A 13,782-nucleotide genomic window follows, 5' to 3' on the forward strand; every position below is an offset into this window, starting at 1 on the left:
CTAAAAATAGACTTTAATGTAACACACTTTCTTATTATGTACAGTAAAAGTAACAAACAGAATAAATCTCAGTAAAGTAAAAACAAACGCAGCAGCAGATATTTTGCAAATGTAATCGTTTTAGAGAGATATGTTTTGAGAGGGTAAATGCACCAGTCCTGTTTCCAATAAATGGTATTGATATATTATTTTAAATATAAATGTATGGGCTCTTGGGGGCCCCCTGCTGGTCTCAGGACCCTAAACAGCTGCCCAGTCTGCTTATAGGCTGAACCGGCCCTGATTATTCGTGATTATTTATGTTTTACTTTATTCTATTGTGATTTTTGTTTTCAAATTGCGCCTTACCTTGTGTATAATTCATTTCTTACTCACTTGTACAAAACGCAGCCCATTCAAACATTACAAAAACCTGTAGTATTCCTCAGATATATGCGACTCATTTTCACAAAACACACAATACATAACTCATCATTTCAACTCTGATTTAAGGTTTAAGAACGTTTTATTTCCAGCTCCATCTTCATCATGACGTGAAACACACAGAGGCTGAAGGTGCAGAAAATCCGTGTTTTTACAGCGTCTGAAAAGAGGCCTCTCCTTCAGCGTTTGTCAACTTTCCAGAAGAAATGAGTGTGTGGAGCAGATGGTATATTATCCTAATGATTTGAACATACAGCTTTAACATGTGGAATAGCAGTTTATTATACAGCACACATAAAGCAAACTTACATGATGTTCTTTAAGGGACTTGTTGTAAAAATCCGCCTTCTCCGATTGGCTGCTCCTCTTGCTTTCTTTCGCCACGGCACCTAGGGGGAAAATTATGGAAAATCTACGGCTGAGCGCAGAGTTGCGGTGTATAACGAAACAAAAGCCTCCCGTTTAGAGCTTCTGAAACTTAGCTACATAAAACACGGCACCGGGGATTTGAAAATACACTTCCCTTAGGATTAATTCCCCACCACTGCAGCGAGGACTGGAGGAGCTACAAAGGCGCACAAGCACACACTCCGCTCTCAGATAAGTTGTAAAGACTCACTTGGCGTGTGATGAACGATGTTGATTTTATCTGCAGAGAGAGGAAAGTTAAGCCAGTTGCAATATACAGTAAATGAACTCATATAAAGGGCATAATGTTTTAACCATATAGCTGTCCACGCACGAGGCAGAAAAACGATGCAGCTCTCGTAACAAACGCGCTCGCTTTGACCAACTTTCAGAATAAAACTTTTACCGTCCGTATAAACGTATTTATGTCCAGATGCTTAAAGCTCCTGTATCACGCCAAACTGACATGTTATAATGCTGTTAGCGCATCAAAAACGTGATTAGAGCTGCGTTTTGTTTCATTCACGCACTTTATTATCAGTCCGTGTGCATTTCCGAAGCTCAAAAAACGCTCTGTTCCACCTCGTGATGTCATGAAGTGGTGGTTTTCAGAATCAGAATCAGAATCAGAAGACTTTTATTGCCATAGTCTGTGAACACAGTTCACAAACTAGGAACTTGATACGGTGAAAAAGTGCAACATAAACACACTGAATAAATACAAATACAAATAAGAGCATGCACAAAGTTAAAAAGATATGCTTAAAAAATCAAATGAAATACTTAAAGGGAAAAAATATGTACAATAGCAGCATCAGAACAACAGCTCCAGCAGCTCCAGTTTTTACTCAGTTCAGTAGAGATAATTGACTATTCCCGGGTTGAAATGATCCAAATGATTCCAGAAATGAAGGTGTGTGGAGTTTAAAAACACAGCGGAGCACTTCCTGTATCGCCACCTGATGACATCACGAGGTGGAACAGCCTGTTTACTCAGTCTAAACATGTGTGAATGAAACAAAACACAACTCCAGGTCTGTTTGTGACGAGGAAACAACATTATAACACGTATAACAACAGAAAATAGCGTAATATGAGCCCTTTAAGCGTTCAAAATATAAATAAAGCAGAACATGTGATTTTAAACATATCCAGATAAGAATATTCACCATAGACACCGTCGTCTCCTCCTCTTCTGATGACAGCGGCTCTCAGCTCTCTCAGCTTCTCCTGTGGACGATCGTACAGTTAAATCAGACGTTTCAGAGCTTTCACCCATGCTGTAGTTGTTTCCGTCTCGTTTCCGCTCTCGATTCATGTCTGAGTAATCTTTAAATCTTTAATCGCTTCTTTTCAAGGCGCCATTTTGTCGATCAATCCCTGTTTTCACCTCCACTGGTCCACGCCCACTTCTCTTTTTCAGTTTTGTTTTTTTAATCGATGATACTCGTAAGATTTGGCAGCTTTGCGTGGCCATTTTGGTACATTTTTTTTTTATAAATCTGCTACTCGCTAATGTGATGTGCAGCTGTCCATAGGGGGCGCCGACAGCTCCACGCCGCTTTGTTGTGATGACGTTTACGGCGACGTCAGGTTTCACTGAACACTGCAGTTTTCTAACGCGGACCTAAGTGGATTTGATTTTTTTATGAAGTCATTTTTTGTTAAAATCTTCTCAAACATTATCACTGTTTTCAACATAAATGAGAAATTATGCAAATTCTTGTAGATTTTATGGATATACGTCGTTATTTGTTGAATCTTTTGTGACGTTTACCGATTTGATGGAACCTTCTACACCTAACATGATAAAGCCACAATAACATTAAACTTTCATATCGTCCTGCCGGCCACAAAATATCGTCTCGTGGGCTGCAATTGGCCCCTGGACCGTGAGTTTGAGACTTCTGTTTTAGATGAATATTGTGATTTCAAGTCCCAAATTCTAACATAACGATCCACGGGTGTCAGAGATGATAACGACAGAGCGACACAAACACAATATGTCTGATTTAACATGATGCCCTCCCACTCAGAGCAGGTCTTACGAAGCACTTAACTATTTTTATCATCTGGTACATCTGCACGTTAATCGTCCTGTGTTACTATTCGCTCTCCGCACTGACAAAGAAACTGAGCCTTTAGAGTTTGGCCGTAAATCTCTCGTACTTTCACAGTGGCTCAGTGGAAAAACTGCAAACGTGAACCACAAAAGACTGATCCATAAGAGGAGGTATTACTGTCACTCCAAAGACTAAAGAAGCTACTTTTATGCCCTCTCTACCGCAGTGTTTATTTTACCAGTTTATTTTGCATGATTTGACATAAATACATTGATCCTTTGTGCAGTAAAAAAGCAGAAATCCATCTCTAATGTAGTTGTAGTGTCTGAGCTTGACCACTGGAGGGCAGCACAGATAAACTTCAGACATGAGGCCTGGACATAAGGTTTGTTTGCTGCTCCTTTAAAGCCCAAAAAAATATAAAAAAATCACGTGGATCTTATTTGTGATTTAAGATCTGTGCTGTGCTTGAGCCAAAATCTAGTCTGAGAGCTACTGTTTGGAAAGTTTAGTCAAGAGAACCAAGAAGTCTGCAGGAAAACGAATGCCAAGACTTCTTCATATTTTCAGTTTGAACGGAGTGAGATCATCGCTGAGAAGAAAACTGTTTCAAAATCATCTCAGGTTAGAAGCTACAGTGTTATAATGTCGTTTCCTCATAACAAACAGACCTGGAGTTGTGTTTTTTTGTTTCATTCTCACATGTTTAACACTGAAAACGCTCTGTTCCACCTTGTGATGTCATCATGTGGCGATACAGGAAGTGCTCCGCTGTGCTTTTAAACTCCACGCACCTTCACTTCTAGAATCATTTGGATCATTTCCCCTCTGGAATTACCAATCTCTATCGAACTAAAGGTAAAAGAAGCTGTTTAAACTATTACTTGATGACATCACAAGGTGGAACGGAGCATTTTGAGGTTTTAAGATGTCAACAGAGGAATAATAAAGTGAGTGAATAAAACAAAAGACGGCTCTAATCACGTTTTAGAGGACGTAACAGCATTATAACACGTCTTAAAGCTCACAAGAGTCAATTTAGCGTAATATAAGACATTTAAAATCGCAAACTTTTCATTTTATTTTAGTTTTTCAATGAAATAAACCAACAGGAAACCAACATTAATATTTTTTCATAATGTACCAGTTCTTTAAAGTAGCCAAAGACTCCGCGAACTCAGCTCACAGCTTCACGGCGCTATAAAAACGTGTTATCAGTGTTACAAAAGCCAAAATTAAGCCTTTTTGTTACCAGTGGTCACCGAAAAACCAGTTTGTTCAGCTGAAATTTGTAAATTAAAACAGCAAGAGCCGAGGGAAACGTAATGGCACTTATCCTCGCTGACTGCTCACCTGATAAATATTCCAAATCCAGAAAAAATCACCCTAATTATGAACCTTTCTCGCAGCGTAAGTGCAGGTTCAGTGATTTATAGACGGACCAGTATCACCTGATGTTCATTTCTCTGGTCCCAGAATCTCAAAAAAACCCACATTTCCCTCCTCAAAATGTCACTTTCTTCAGTACGTTTCCTCGTCTCGACCCTCGTTTCCGCTCCGTCTCTTCGTGCAGGCTGTGGAGCAGATGGCGGCGCAGGTGTCTTGGGTTTTATCTCCGGTCTAATGGCTCCCTCTGTGCTCCGTGTCTTACCTGTTGGATGGCGCCCTTCTGAACCGGCGGCCCGTTGTTGAAGCGATCCTTGGCGTTCTCGGCGGGGAGCGAACCGGCCCGGGTCCGCTGATGATGGGGCCCTGGAGCGGGAGTGGCCACAAAGGTATCGTAGATGGGAGATGGGACGTCCTGGCGACCTTGGGAAGACGGGAAGAAGGGAAGTTGTTGAAGAAAACGATGCTCAGGGACTGAAACTAGATGCTCAGTTGAAAACGTTTAGATATTTTTAAGGAAATCGCATAAATCGGACAAATTTGGACCTTTACATTCGTTTCGTTTTGATTTGTAGTGGAACGAGAGTAACGATAGGAGGCTGAGGGGTGATCACGCGTCACAACGAGAAGGTTCTGGGTTTGATCCTCAGGCTTTTCTGTGCAGAGTTTGCATGTTCTCCCTGTGTTTGGTGGGTTTCTTTTGGGCACTACGGTTTCCCCATTCAAACCAAAAACATCCACAACACGTCAAATCCTCCAGCTGAGACGGTCCTGACCAATCTCGTGTCTCGATGTGGCGGTTGCGCACTTTGAAGTACCGTTTGAAGTACTCCGCCGACGAACCGTGCTCCTCCGTCGACCGCAAACGGGACAGGCCGCTGACTCATGAGCTAAACGTTTAAAATGGACTCTGAAATAATCAATTTTACTTTTAATTCTTTATTGTTTCATAGAAGAAGAGTCGAGGTGTCGTTGACGTTTATTTCTGCTTAGATTGAATAAAGTAAGGAATTAATCGTTCCCTTTGAATATCAATAGGTCAATATATAACGTTTGAGGTGATTTCTTCCCAACTGCAGCGAGTATTGCGTAACTTTAAGAAAATATACCTTGTTTCTACTGTAGAAGTCGTCACGCGCGGTGCATGATGGGATATAGAAGTGAGTGAAGTCTGCTCGGATGCGTCGTTCACGGCCGATCTTCATGGAAACGCTGGAAACGCAGGGAACATTTGTCGGCCGCGTTCGCAACCGTCAAATTGAGAAACGGCACAAGACGAACAACAAGATCAAGGAGGTGGGTCCCTGGGTGCGTGACTGGCCCCCACCGCTCTGTACGAGGTGCCCCGATGGCTTTGAGGGACGGGTCAAATGCAGACGACAATAAAATGTAACCTTAAGACCATTTGGTGATAGAAAACAATACATGCATTAAGTCGTTTAAAATTACATTTTAGCGTTTTTGGGAGTGTTTTTATTATATTTGTGGTATCGAAATTGGTATTGAGTATCAAGAAATGTCTGTAGCATCGAAATAGAGTTTGAGATTTTAATATTAACAAGAAAAACTAATGTCACGACTAATTTTAAACAATATTCTTTCATATATTGTAGGACTGGAAATTACAGGGGAATTTATTTGATAGAATTTGCAACAGGCAATATTACTGATTATCAATATATATATATATATATACTTATTTATTTGTTTATGTATTTATTTACATATTTATTTATTTATTTACATATTTATTTATTAGTTTAATTATTTATTTACTTATGAACTTTTTTATTTATTTACTTTTTTATTTACTTTTTTATTTACTCATTTATTTATTTAGTTATTTATTTAGTTATTTATTTACATATTTATTTATTTGTTTAATTATTTATTTACTTATGAACTTTTTTTTATTTATTTACTTTTTATTTACTCATTTATTTATTTATTTACTTTTTAATTTACTCATTTATTTACTTTTTAATTTACTCATTTATTTATTTATTTACTTAGGTATTTATTTATTTATTTTATTTATGTATTTACACAGGGAGAGCCAATGCGAGACTCTACCAGACTCTTTTTCATGGGCGCCCTGTTCAAATATAAAAAATACAAACAAAAATAAATAAATAAATAAATACATATCAGTAAATATTTTGCACGTGACAGTGTTGCTGGACCATGAGCTTAAAGTTTTCATATAATTTTGCAATTTTAGTAATAAAATCTAAACTTCATTCTAAAATATTATCACAGATTTTCTTTCTCCAGATGAGTAGCACTGTTTATATTTGTGTGTAAAACGAGTGGTCAGATGGACTTTATCGTCCATCAGGGGGAAATGTGTCTCTGTGTTTGACCTCTGCATCGACGCCACGGGGGGAAACCTGTCAAGACGAGACAGAACCAGCTCCAGATCTGAGCTTCGGGCCAGAGGATTGTCCAACTGTGCCGGGAGCTACAGGATTTAAAAACGTCAATGTCCAACGCTTTCAAATGTGACGAGGAACGTTTATAGTTCTAGGTTTTGGTTGAACAATCATAAAACACAAACGCAAATGATTTATTGAGTTCCTGTTCAAAACTACAACAATGATTGACTCGAATTTTGGTCCATAGACTCTACAAAGACGACGACTAAGTGAGCGTGAGCGTTCGAGGCTAGCAGTTATAGCCGCTAATCTGGAGCTGCGTTTCATATTTGGAATTCTGACCACGAGTATCATAGCGACGAAAGAGCCAATCTGGAGCGAGGTTGTTGAAGGTAACGCCCATTTTCACCCACACCACTGGTTTAGCAGGGAATGAACGCTTAGCAACGCTGTCAATCAAACCTGTTGCTAACGCTAGCGGGAGTGACCTCAGGGAAAGAAGGCGCCTGATTTGTCTGTTTTTAATGTTTATATGTTGATTTACAGACACAATAGTGAAATAAAAACAGTAGGATCACGTTGAGCGGGTTAATAATTAAGAATAAACAATTGCCATTTCATATTCAAGATCTGTTTAAAAATCAGGATAGTGTTTATAATTTTATATATATTTATAATCTTCGAGGGCATGAGGTATTTCAAAAAACGGGTTAAAACAAATGTAAAACAGCTCTGTATTTCAGCTATTGGAGTAAATATTTGGAATAGATTAGATGAAAATATCAAAGATTGTAGAACGTTAAGCCATTTCAAAAGTTTGTATAAAAAGAATGCAGAATTATGTTCTATTCTTCTATTTATTATTTATTTTTCTCTCTTTTCTTTACTGTGTACATTCTAAATGCAGCAGCTCTTTATGTTTACGTTTAGTATAAAAGGGAGAAAGGCGTCGTGAGCTTTGACTTCCGCGTATTCCTTTTTCAGACTTGTGTATTTTGATTGTTTCCTTGACTTAAGTCTGAAATGTCTGGAAAGAAATAAAATAAAGTACTAAGTATCAAGTATTTTAAGACCAAAACGACGCGTCTGACAGCGGCAGTTATAGAGAGAAGGGCCACGGTTTTTCAATAGAAAGTGAATTGGAGACAGAGGAAGTTTTTGTCGCTGCATTTTCATCGTGGCATTTCAACATCACATCGTTTTCTTTATTTTAACGACACAGAATTAGGTTTTTCCAGGACTTGAGGGAGGTAAAATCAGTTTTTCTTACGTCTTATTTTCTCAGCTCAGCGTCGTAAACATCAAACCGTGACGCCGCTGTTGTTCGATTGTCGTCCGCGCCGCTGACTCCTCATTCTATAGATTTGCTCGAGTGTTTCCTGGTCTCGTCTTTAGTGTCGGTGTCTCGTGAGGACGTGCTTCTCATTTTCTGCGGGCGCGGGTGATCGATGCAGCTGTCATTCAGAGTCTACGGCGGTTCGCTAAAGCAGACGACGGCCCCTCCCTCCGCGCTCCGCCGCCGCTCCTGTTAAACCTCATTCACTTTATAATCGCAGCCATCTGTACACAAACACGCTACCTGTTACGGATAATTACCTTTTATTACGAGCGTGTTTCTCGCACAAACGTTTATTTATGCCAAAAATAATGAAATAGATTGCTAACCCATTAAGGACAGTGTGGTTGGCGCGCACAAACCAGAGTGTATTCCAAGAACGGGTTTAAAGTGTCCAGTTTTTAGCGTCTTTTTTGCATCAGGGAGTAAAAATGGCTGAAATTAGCGATGAAAGTATGTTGTAATTTAAAACTTTAAGAAAAATAACACTAGGGACACCGGATTTTAAGCTATCTGTCCAGTCAAAATCGCGTTTTTGGTCTATAAACTGCAGTAATTATACTATTTCCTGGTCAACTTTGGTCCAAAATGTCTCATAATATTAAATTTGTCTGTTAACAAAGCTGTTCTCTAGTTACAAAACACATTTGGATCATTTTTGCTTTAAAAAATATGTATCTGAACCATAGACTGTTTATATAAATGGACATAGCTAACCTGCTAGCCGTCGCGCAAACAGGAAGTGATCATGGGCGCGCTTCCGGCTTCATCAACTGCTGCTGTCAGACTCGTCATTTTGATCTTAAATGTTCGTATTAACCCTCTACATGATCCTGGGGTTTTTATTTCACTTTTGTGTCCGTAAATGAAGATATGAACATTAATAACAGACAAAGCAGGCGCCTTTTTTCCCTGAGGTCGCTCCCGCTAGCGCTAGCAACAGGTGTGATTGACAGTGTTACCAAGTGTCCACTCCCTGTTAAACCACTGATGCGAGAAGGAAATGATCTCGCTCCTGATTGGCTCTTTGGTTGCTATGATACTCACAGTCGAAATTCCAAATATGAAACTCGGCTCCAAATTAGCCGCTATAACTGCTAGCTTTGATTAGCTTCATTTGACTAGAGCCAAACGTCTTTATGCAGTCTATGATCTGAACTGAAAACAACTCACTTTGCCCCGCCCACTCTTCCTATTGGTCAGCAGCCTCTCCTTTATGATTGAATGACAGATGAAAATAACCAATAACTAAATCTCTCTCGTGATGTTAAGCCGTTATACGTTTTTAACAGTTAAAACGTGCACGTGTTGCGTCACCTTTCTTAGGTTTAACTATCCAAAAATTTAAAATGTCAGCAAACGTTCAAAATAATTATTGATAAATTTGTGCTTAAGTAACACTCACTTTGTTTTGTGAGAACAGGGAACAGCCCGGTTTTGCCTTGGTTCCTCTTCTGCAGGAGCGCTGTGAACCAGAAACACAATCAGATTTGTTTTTGATGGGAAATCGGTTGATGATGTAATTCCAGCTCTTACAGATAAATGCTGTTGTTGTGTCCTTGGGCAAGACACTTAACCCCCTCTCCTCTCTATGTGTGTGAATGGGTGAGTGGTTCCTTGATGTAAAGCGCTTTGAGTGACGTGAAGGTGGAAAAGCGCTATATTAAAAAAAATTTCTAATATTATAAAAAAATGTAAAATAATAAAAATATAAAAAATAATAAAACATAATAATAAAAATAATAATAAAGATAAAAATAAAATTCTAATAGTGAGCTCTTTTAGGTACCAAACTCTATTAATTGAGCTGAAAGTTGTGCTCATAATAAATCAACCCATTTTACTTTTACTGCTTGTATTTTTTTATTATTTAGTCCTTGAACATTAATCATGCAGTTCACCTTTTTCACCAGCAGATGGCGCCACACATAAACTAATCACAATTTTAATCTCATTTAGAGCAAAACTGAGACTTGGAAAATGAGATCCTTGCCCTTTGCAGTGATCAGGAATTTGAATACTTAGATTTTTCCTTTGCTTTATTTTTCATTTTGAGAAGTTTTTAAAGTGTTTCATCTTGTTGCACAGGTTTTTGTTTCCTGAATGAAGCTCTCTGTGTCTGACTGATCTGAAAATGTTCTACAGGGACTAAAAATGGATTGAAATTCAGTATCCACAGCCCGTAACATGATCTCACCTCACAGTACTTGTATTTTCTCCGCTGCACCACTGCTCTGTTAACCTCAATCTCTCTGCTCTGCCTCTTCTTCTGTGGCTCACTGCAGCAGCAAATTACCAGTGAAGAGCTGCACTATAACACTGGCCTCATGCGCCCCCTGCTGGACACATTATTAGGTACAGCTGTTCTACTGGGAGATTGAACATTGGACGATTCTCACTGATCCAAAGCTTTTACTTCAATACATGTTTTATTTTTCTTTGTTTTTAGTCATGTTAGGTAGTAGAAATATAAGTACTAAGAGCAGAAGTACTCAAAATCGATGTATACTTCAGGAATAGTAGTAATAGTAATTTATTCGTGGAGCCCCTTGAGACGAAGCATCTCGTACCGGTATGTAATGTGCAAGAATTAGTTAAAGTTATTTTTTTTTTAAATGTATATCCATCCATTCATCATTTTCTTGGCCATCAGTCTAAGCAGGGACTCCCAGACTTCCCCCACCCCAGACACGTCCCCCAGCTCCCCCCAGTAGGACCCCAAGGTGTTCCCAGACTAGCCGAGGAAACATAGTCCCTCCAGATGCCCTGAGCAGACGCCCGAGCCACCTCAGCTCGACGTACAGGAGGACCAAACTCCTCAAACGACCTCTAAGGGAGCGCCCGGTCACCCTGCAGAGGAAACCCGCTTGTATCCGTGATCTTGTCCTTTCGGTCATTACCCGGAGCTCATGACCGTAGGTGAGGGCAGGAGCGTAGATTGACCGGTAAATCGAGAACGTTGCCTTTTGACTCAGCTCCTTCCTCACCCCAATGGACCGATACTGCACCGATCCAATTTCTGATTTTATTTATAATAGTATAAAAGAAAAATTCAATTCTCGTGAGTGAAGACGTTTGGCTGCTCATCCAAGTTCTGGTCAGATCACTCCTGGACACACTGCCTTATATCTGTCTGAAGGAGGCGCTAATGACACTGAAGCTAACACACCTGTTTGTTTATAGTCCTGTTTATTGGCTATTGAATCATATTTTGCGTAATCGTTTCACGTCTCCATCTCAAAACCACTGACCACTTTGAAAACAGTGAAGTACAGATCTCAGGAGTTGAAGAGGCATTTTTTATTTTGGAAAAACAATCCATCTTTGAACAGGAATGGACGGCTTCGACATCATTTATCTCCTGTTTCTAACTCCATCCTCAGACCTAAATCAAAACAAGGAAAACAATAGTGGCAGCCAGTATGCTAACAGGTGTGAGAGCCTGAATATGCAAACTCAAGAACAGTTGTACGGTATTTTCTCGCAGCGCAGCACTACATCAAACTGTTCTCTTGATTTACTAACGCTGAGGTAAATACCCCGTGCACACCAGGGGGTGACAGACCTATGGAATGCGTGGGAACTCATGAAGATGTTGTGCAGACCGGCGTGGATCTTACGAGGACGTCTTCACTCCTGCGACGTTTTGTCCCATTACAGATTGGAATTTTTGTTTTCCTATTGTCATAAAAGTTTTTTATTCAAAACTCTACAGTTCAAATCTTATTGTGGTACAGCAAAATATTAACACGTTCCATCGCTATCCTCACATTATCCCCCGTTTAAAACCCCATCCTCAGACCCAAAGCAAACAAAGGAAACAAAGAGAACAATAGAGCGAGCCAGTAGGGCCATTAAAGGTTGAATGTCGTTACAGTTTCAGCCTTTGTCCAGTTACAGATTTACATTTTTCTGTTACTATTGTCATAAAAGTTATTTATTCAAACTTCTACAGCTCAAATGTAATTGTGGTACAGCAAAATATTAACACGTTCCATCGCTATCCTCACATTATCCCCCATTTAAAACCCCATCGTCAGACCCAAAGCAAACAAACAAAACAAAGAAGACAAAAGTGTGAGCTAGTAGGGCAATTAAATGTTGAATGTCGTTACAGTTTCAGCTTTTGTCCAATTACAGATTTGAATTTTTCTGTTCCTATAGTCATAAAACATAGTCATATATAGTCAAATATAGTCTTAAAACAAAGGAAACAAAGAACAATAGAGCGAGCCAGTAGGGCCATTAAAGGTTGAATGTCGTTCGTTACAGTTTCAGCCTTTGTCCAGTTACAGATTTGAATTTTTCTGTTCCTATTGTCATAAAAGTTATTTATTCAAACCTCTACAGCTCAAATCTTATTGTGTTACAGCAAAATATTAACACGTTCCACACTATCCTCACATTATCCCCATTTACAACCCCATCCTCAGACCCAAAGCAAACAAAGGAAACAAAGAGGACAATCGAGCGAGCTAGTAGGGCCTTTTCTTTTGCTGTGGATCAAACCTGGACGACTGAGTGATTTTTTTCACATCTGAAACTTTCTTACTGTTTTTAAACTCAGTAGTTTTGTTGAATTGAGTTTAACTTCGCACAAACTCTAAATATTTATACTATTACTTTAAAACAAAACCGCGTAACTTTTTGGCTGCGGCACTTGCGCGACTGCACGAAAAAGTTCAAACCACACTTTAGAACATTCTCCTTGGACGTAGATATGTTTGCGTCCGTACGGCGGAAGCAGAAATCTCCACGGCGATCGCAGGTGGAGCCAGGTTTGTGGAGATGCGAGCCCACTCACAATAACAATGCAAGTTTCCCACGGTTTTTAGCGCATCACAAACATCCATAATGAAGTTGTTTGGCTAAAAAAAAAACGTTTGCGGTGGAGCATTAACCCTGCGTTTTAACCTTTAAATCAAAACACAACGCGCTCGTACTTTCTCCCGCGCGCCGTGACTATAATTTGGACTGGAGCATATGTCCCAAATCAAGTAGCCCTTGAGTCTACAAACAGAGCAACTCCTCCCTATAGGATTAAACCATTTTCATATTTAAGCGTTTCACATTCATTATTTCCACTTGCGCTGCGTTGTGTACTCGCTGGCTCGTCTCCTAACCCTCCATCATCCTCGCTGTGGCAGAACCCAATGGGATCCTTGTGTCTTTCTGAATGCGGTCTCAAAAATGGAAACCTCAAAATGCGTCTTTTTTTCTTCCATTTTGCGCTCTGGGGACAGGGACGATGGAAAACACGTGTAATGACTTATTCTGGCTGACTTGCTGCTAAGGCAAAGATTGGTTGCAGATGGCGGCCCGCTGAGAAAGAGACTGGATCTGGGGGAGTCCGCCGGAGCCGCGCTCGACTCGCCGGGGACACGCTTTGCTCGGTAAACATGCGATTTTGCGTGTGGGTAATTAGCGATTTTTGTATTGTCTTTAGGGAGGCTGTACGCTTTCTGTTTAGATTAGATTTTTAATCATTTACAACCAGGTAATTTTTGATATTTCAGTCTCATAAAGAATTCATGACACTCAAATGGAAAAGAACAGCACTGCAGGAAAATGTGCACCATTAAAACGGCCGAGTAGTTCTGTGAAACCACTGGCTCCTGCTGTGGATGTGTAGTACCGCTAATGCTAGTAGAAGTACAAGTAATAGGCTAGTAACGTGTTTTCCGGGCGATAAGTGGCACTTTTTTCATAGTTTGTCCGAGGGTGCGACTTATACTCAGATGCGACTTTCACCTTTCACGGTCTCGCTGTTTCGTGGATTTTTTTTGGTTCT

The 13,782-nt window shown here is 39.8% G+C and overlaps 1 protein-coding gene across 1 annotated transcript in view; it reads right to left on the reverse strand.

Moving 5' to 3' along the window:
* Nucleotides 1-564: 564 nt before the first annotated feature.
* The window catches only part of LOC117386099 (B-cell scaffold protein with ankyrin repeats-like), a 46,327-nt gene continuing 33,109 nt past the window's right edge, over nucleotides 565-13,782 (reverse strand). The window contains exons 9-14 of the mRNA XM_055229081.1: nucleotides 9,397-9,456; nucleotides 4,546-4,703; nucleotides 2,001-2,061; nucleotides 1,043-1,072; nucleotides 733-812; nucleotides 565-659 (exon numbers count right to left, since the gene is read on the reverse strand). Coding sequence (XP_055085056.1) covers nucleotides 603-659; nucleotides 733-812; nucleotides 1,043-1,072; nucleotides 2,001-2,061; nucleotides 4,546-4,703; nucleotides 9,397-9,456 — 446 coding nt within the window. The 3' untranslated portion in view covers nucleotides 565-602. The remainder of the gene's footprint in view (nucleotides 660-732; nucleotides 813-1,042; nucleotides 1,073-2,000; nucleotides 2,062-4,545; nucleotides 4,704-9,396; nucleotides 9,457-13,782) is intronic.

Source organism: Periophthalmus magnuspinnatus, chromosome 18, assembly GCF_009829125.3.
Source record: "Periophthalmus magnuspinnatus isolate fPerMag1 chromosome 18, fPerMag1.2.pri, whole genome shotgun sequence".
Taxonomy (NCBI): Eukaryota; Metazoa; Chordata; class Actinopteri; order Gobiiformes; family Gobiidae; genus Periophthalmus; species Periophthalmus magnuspinnatus.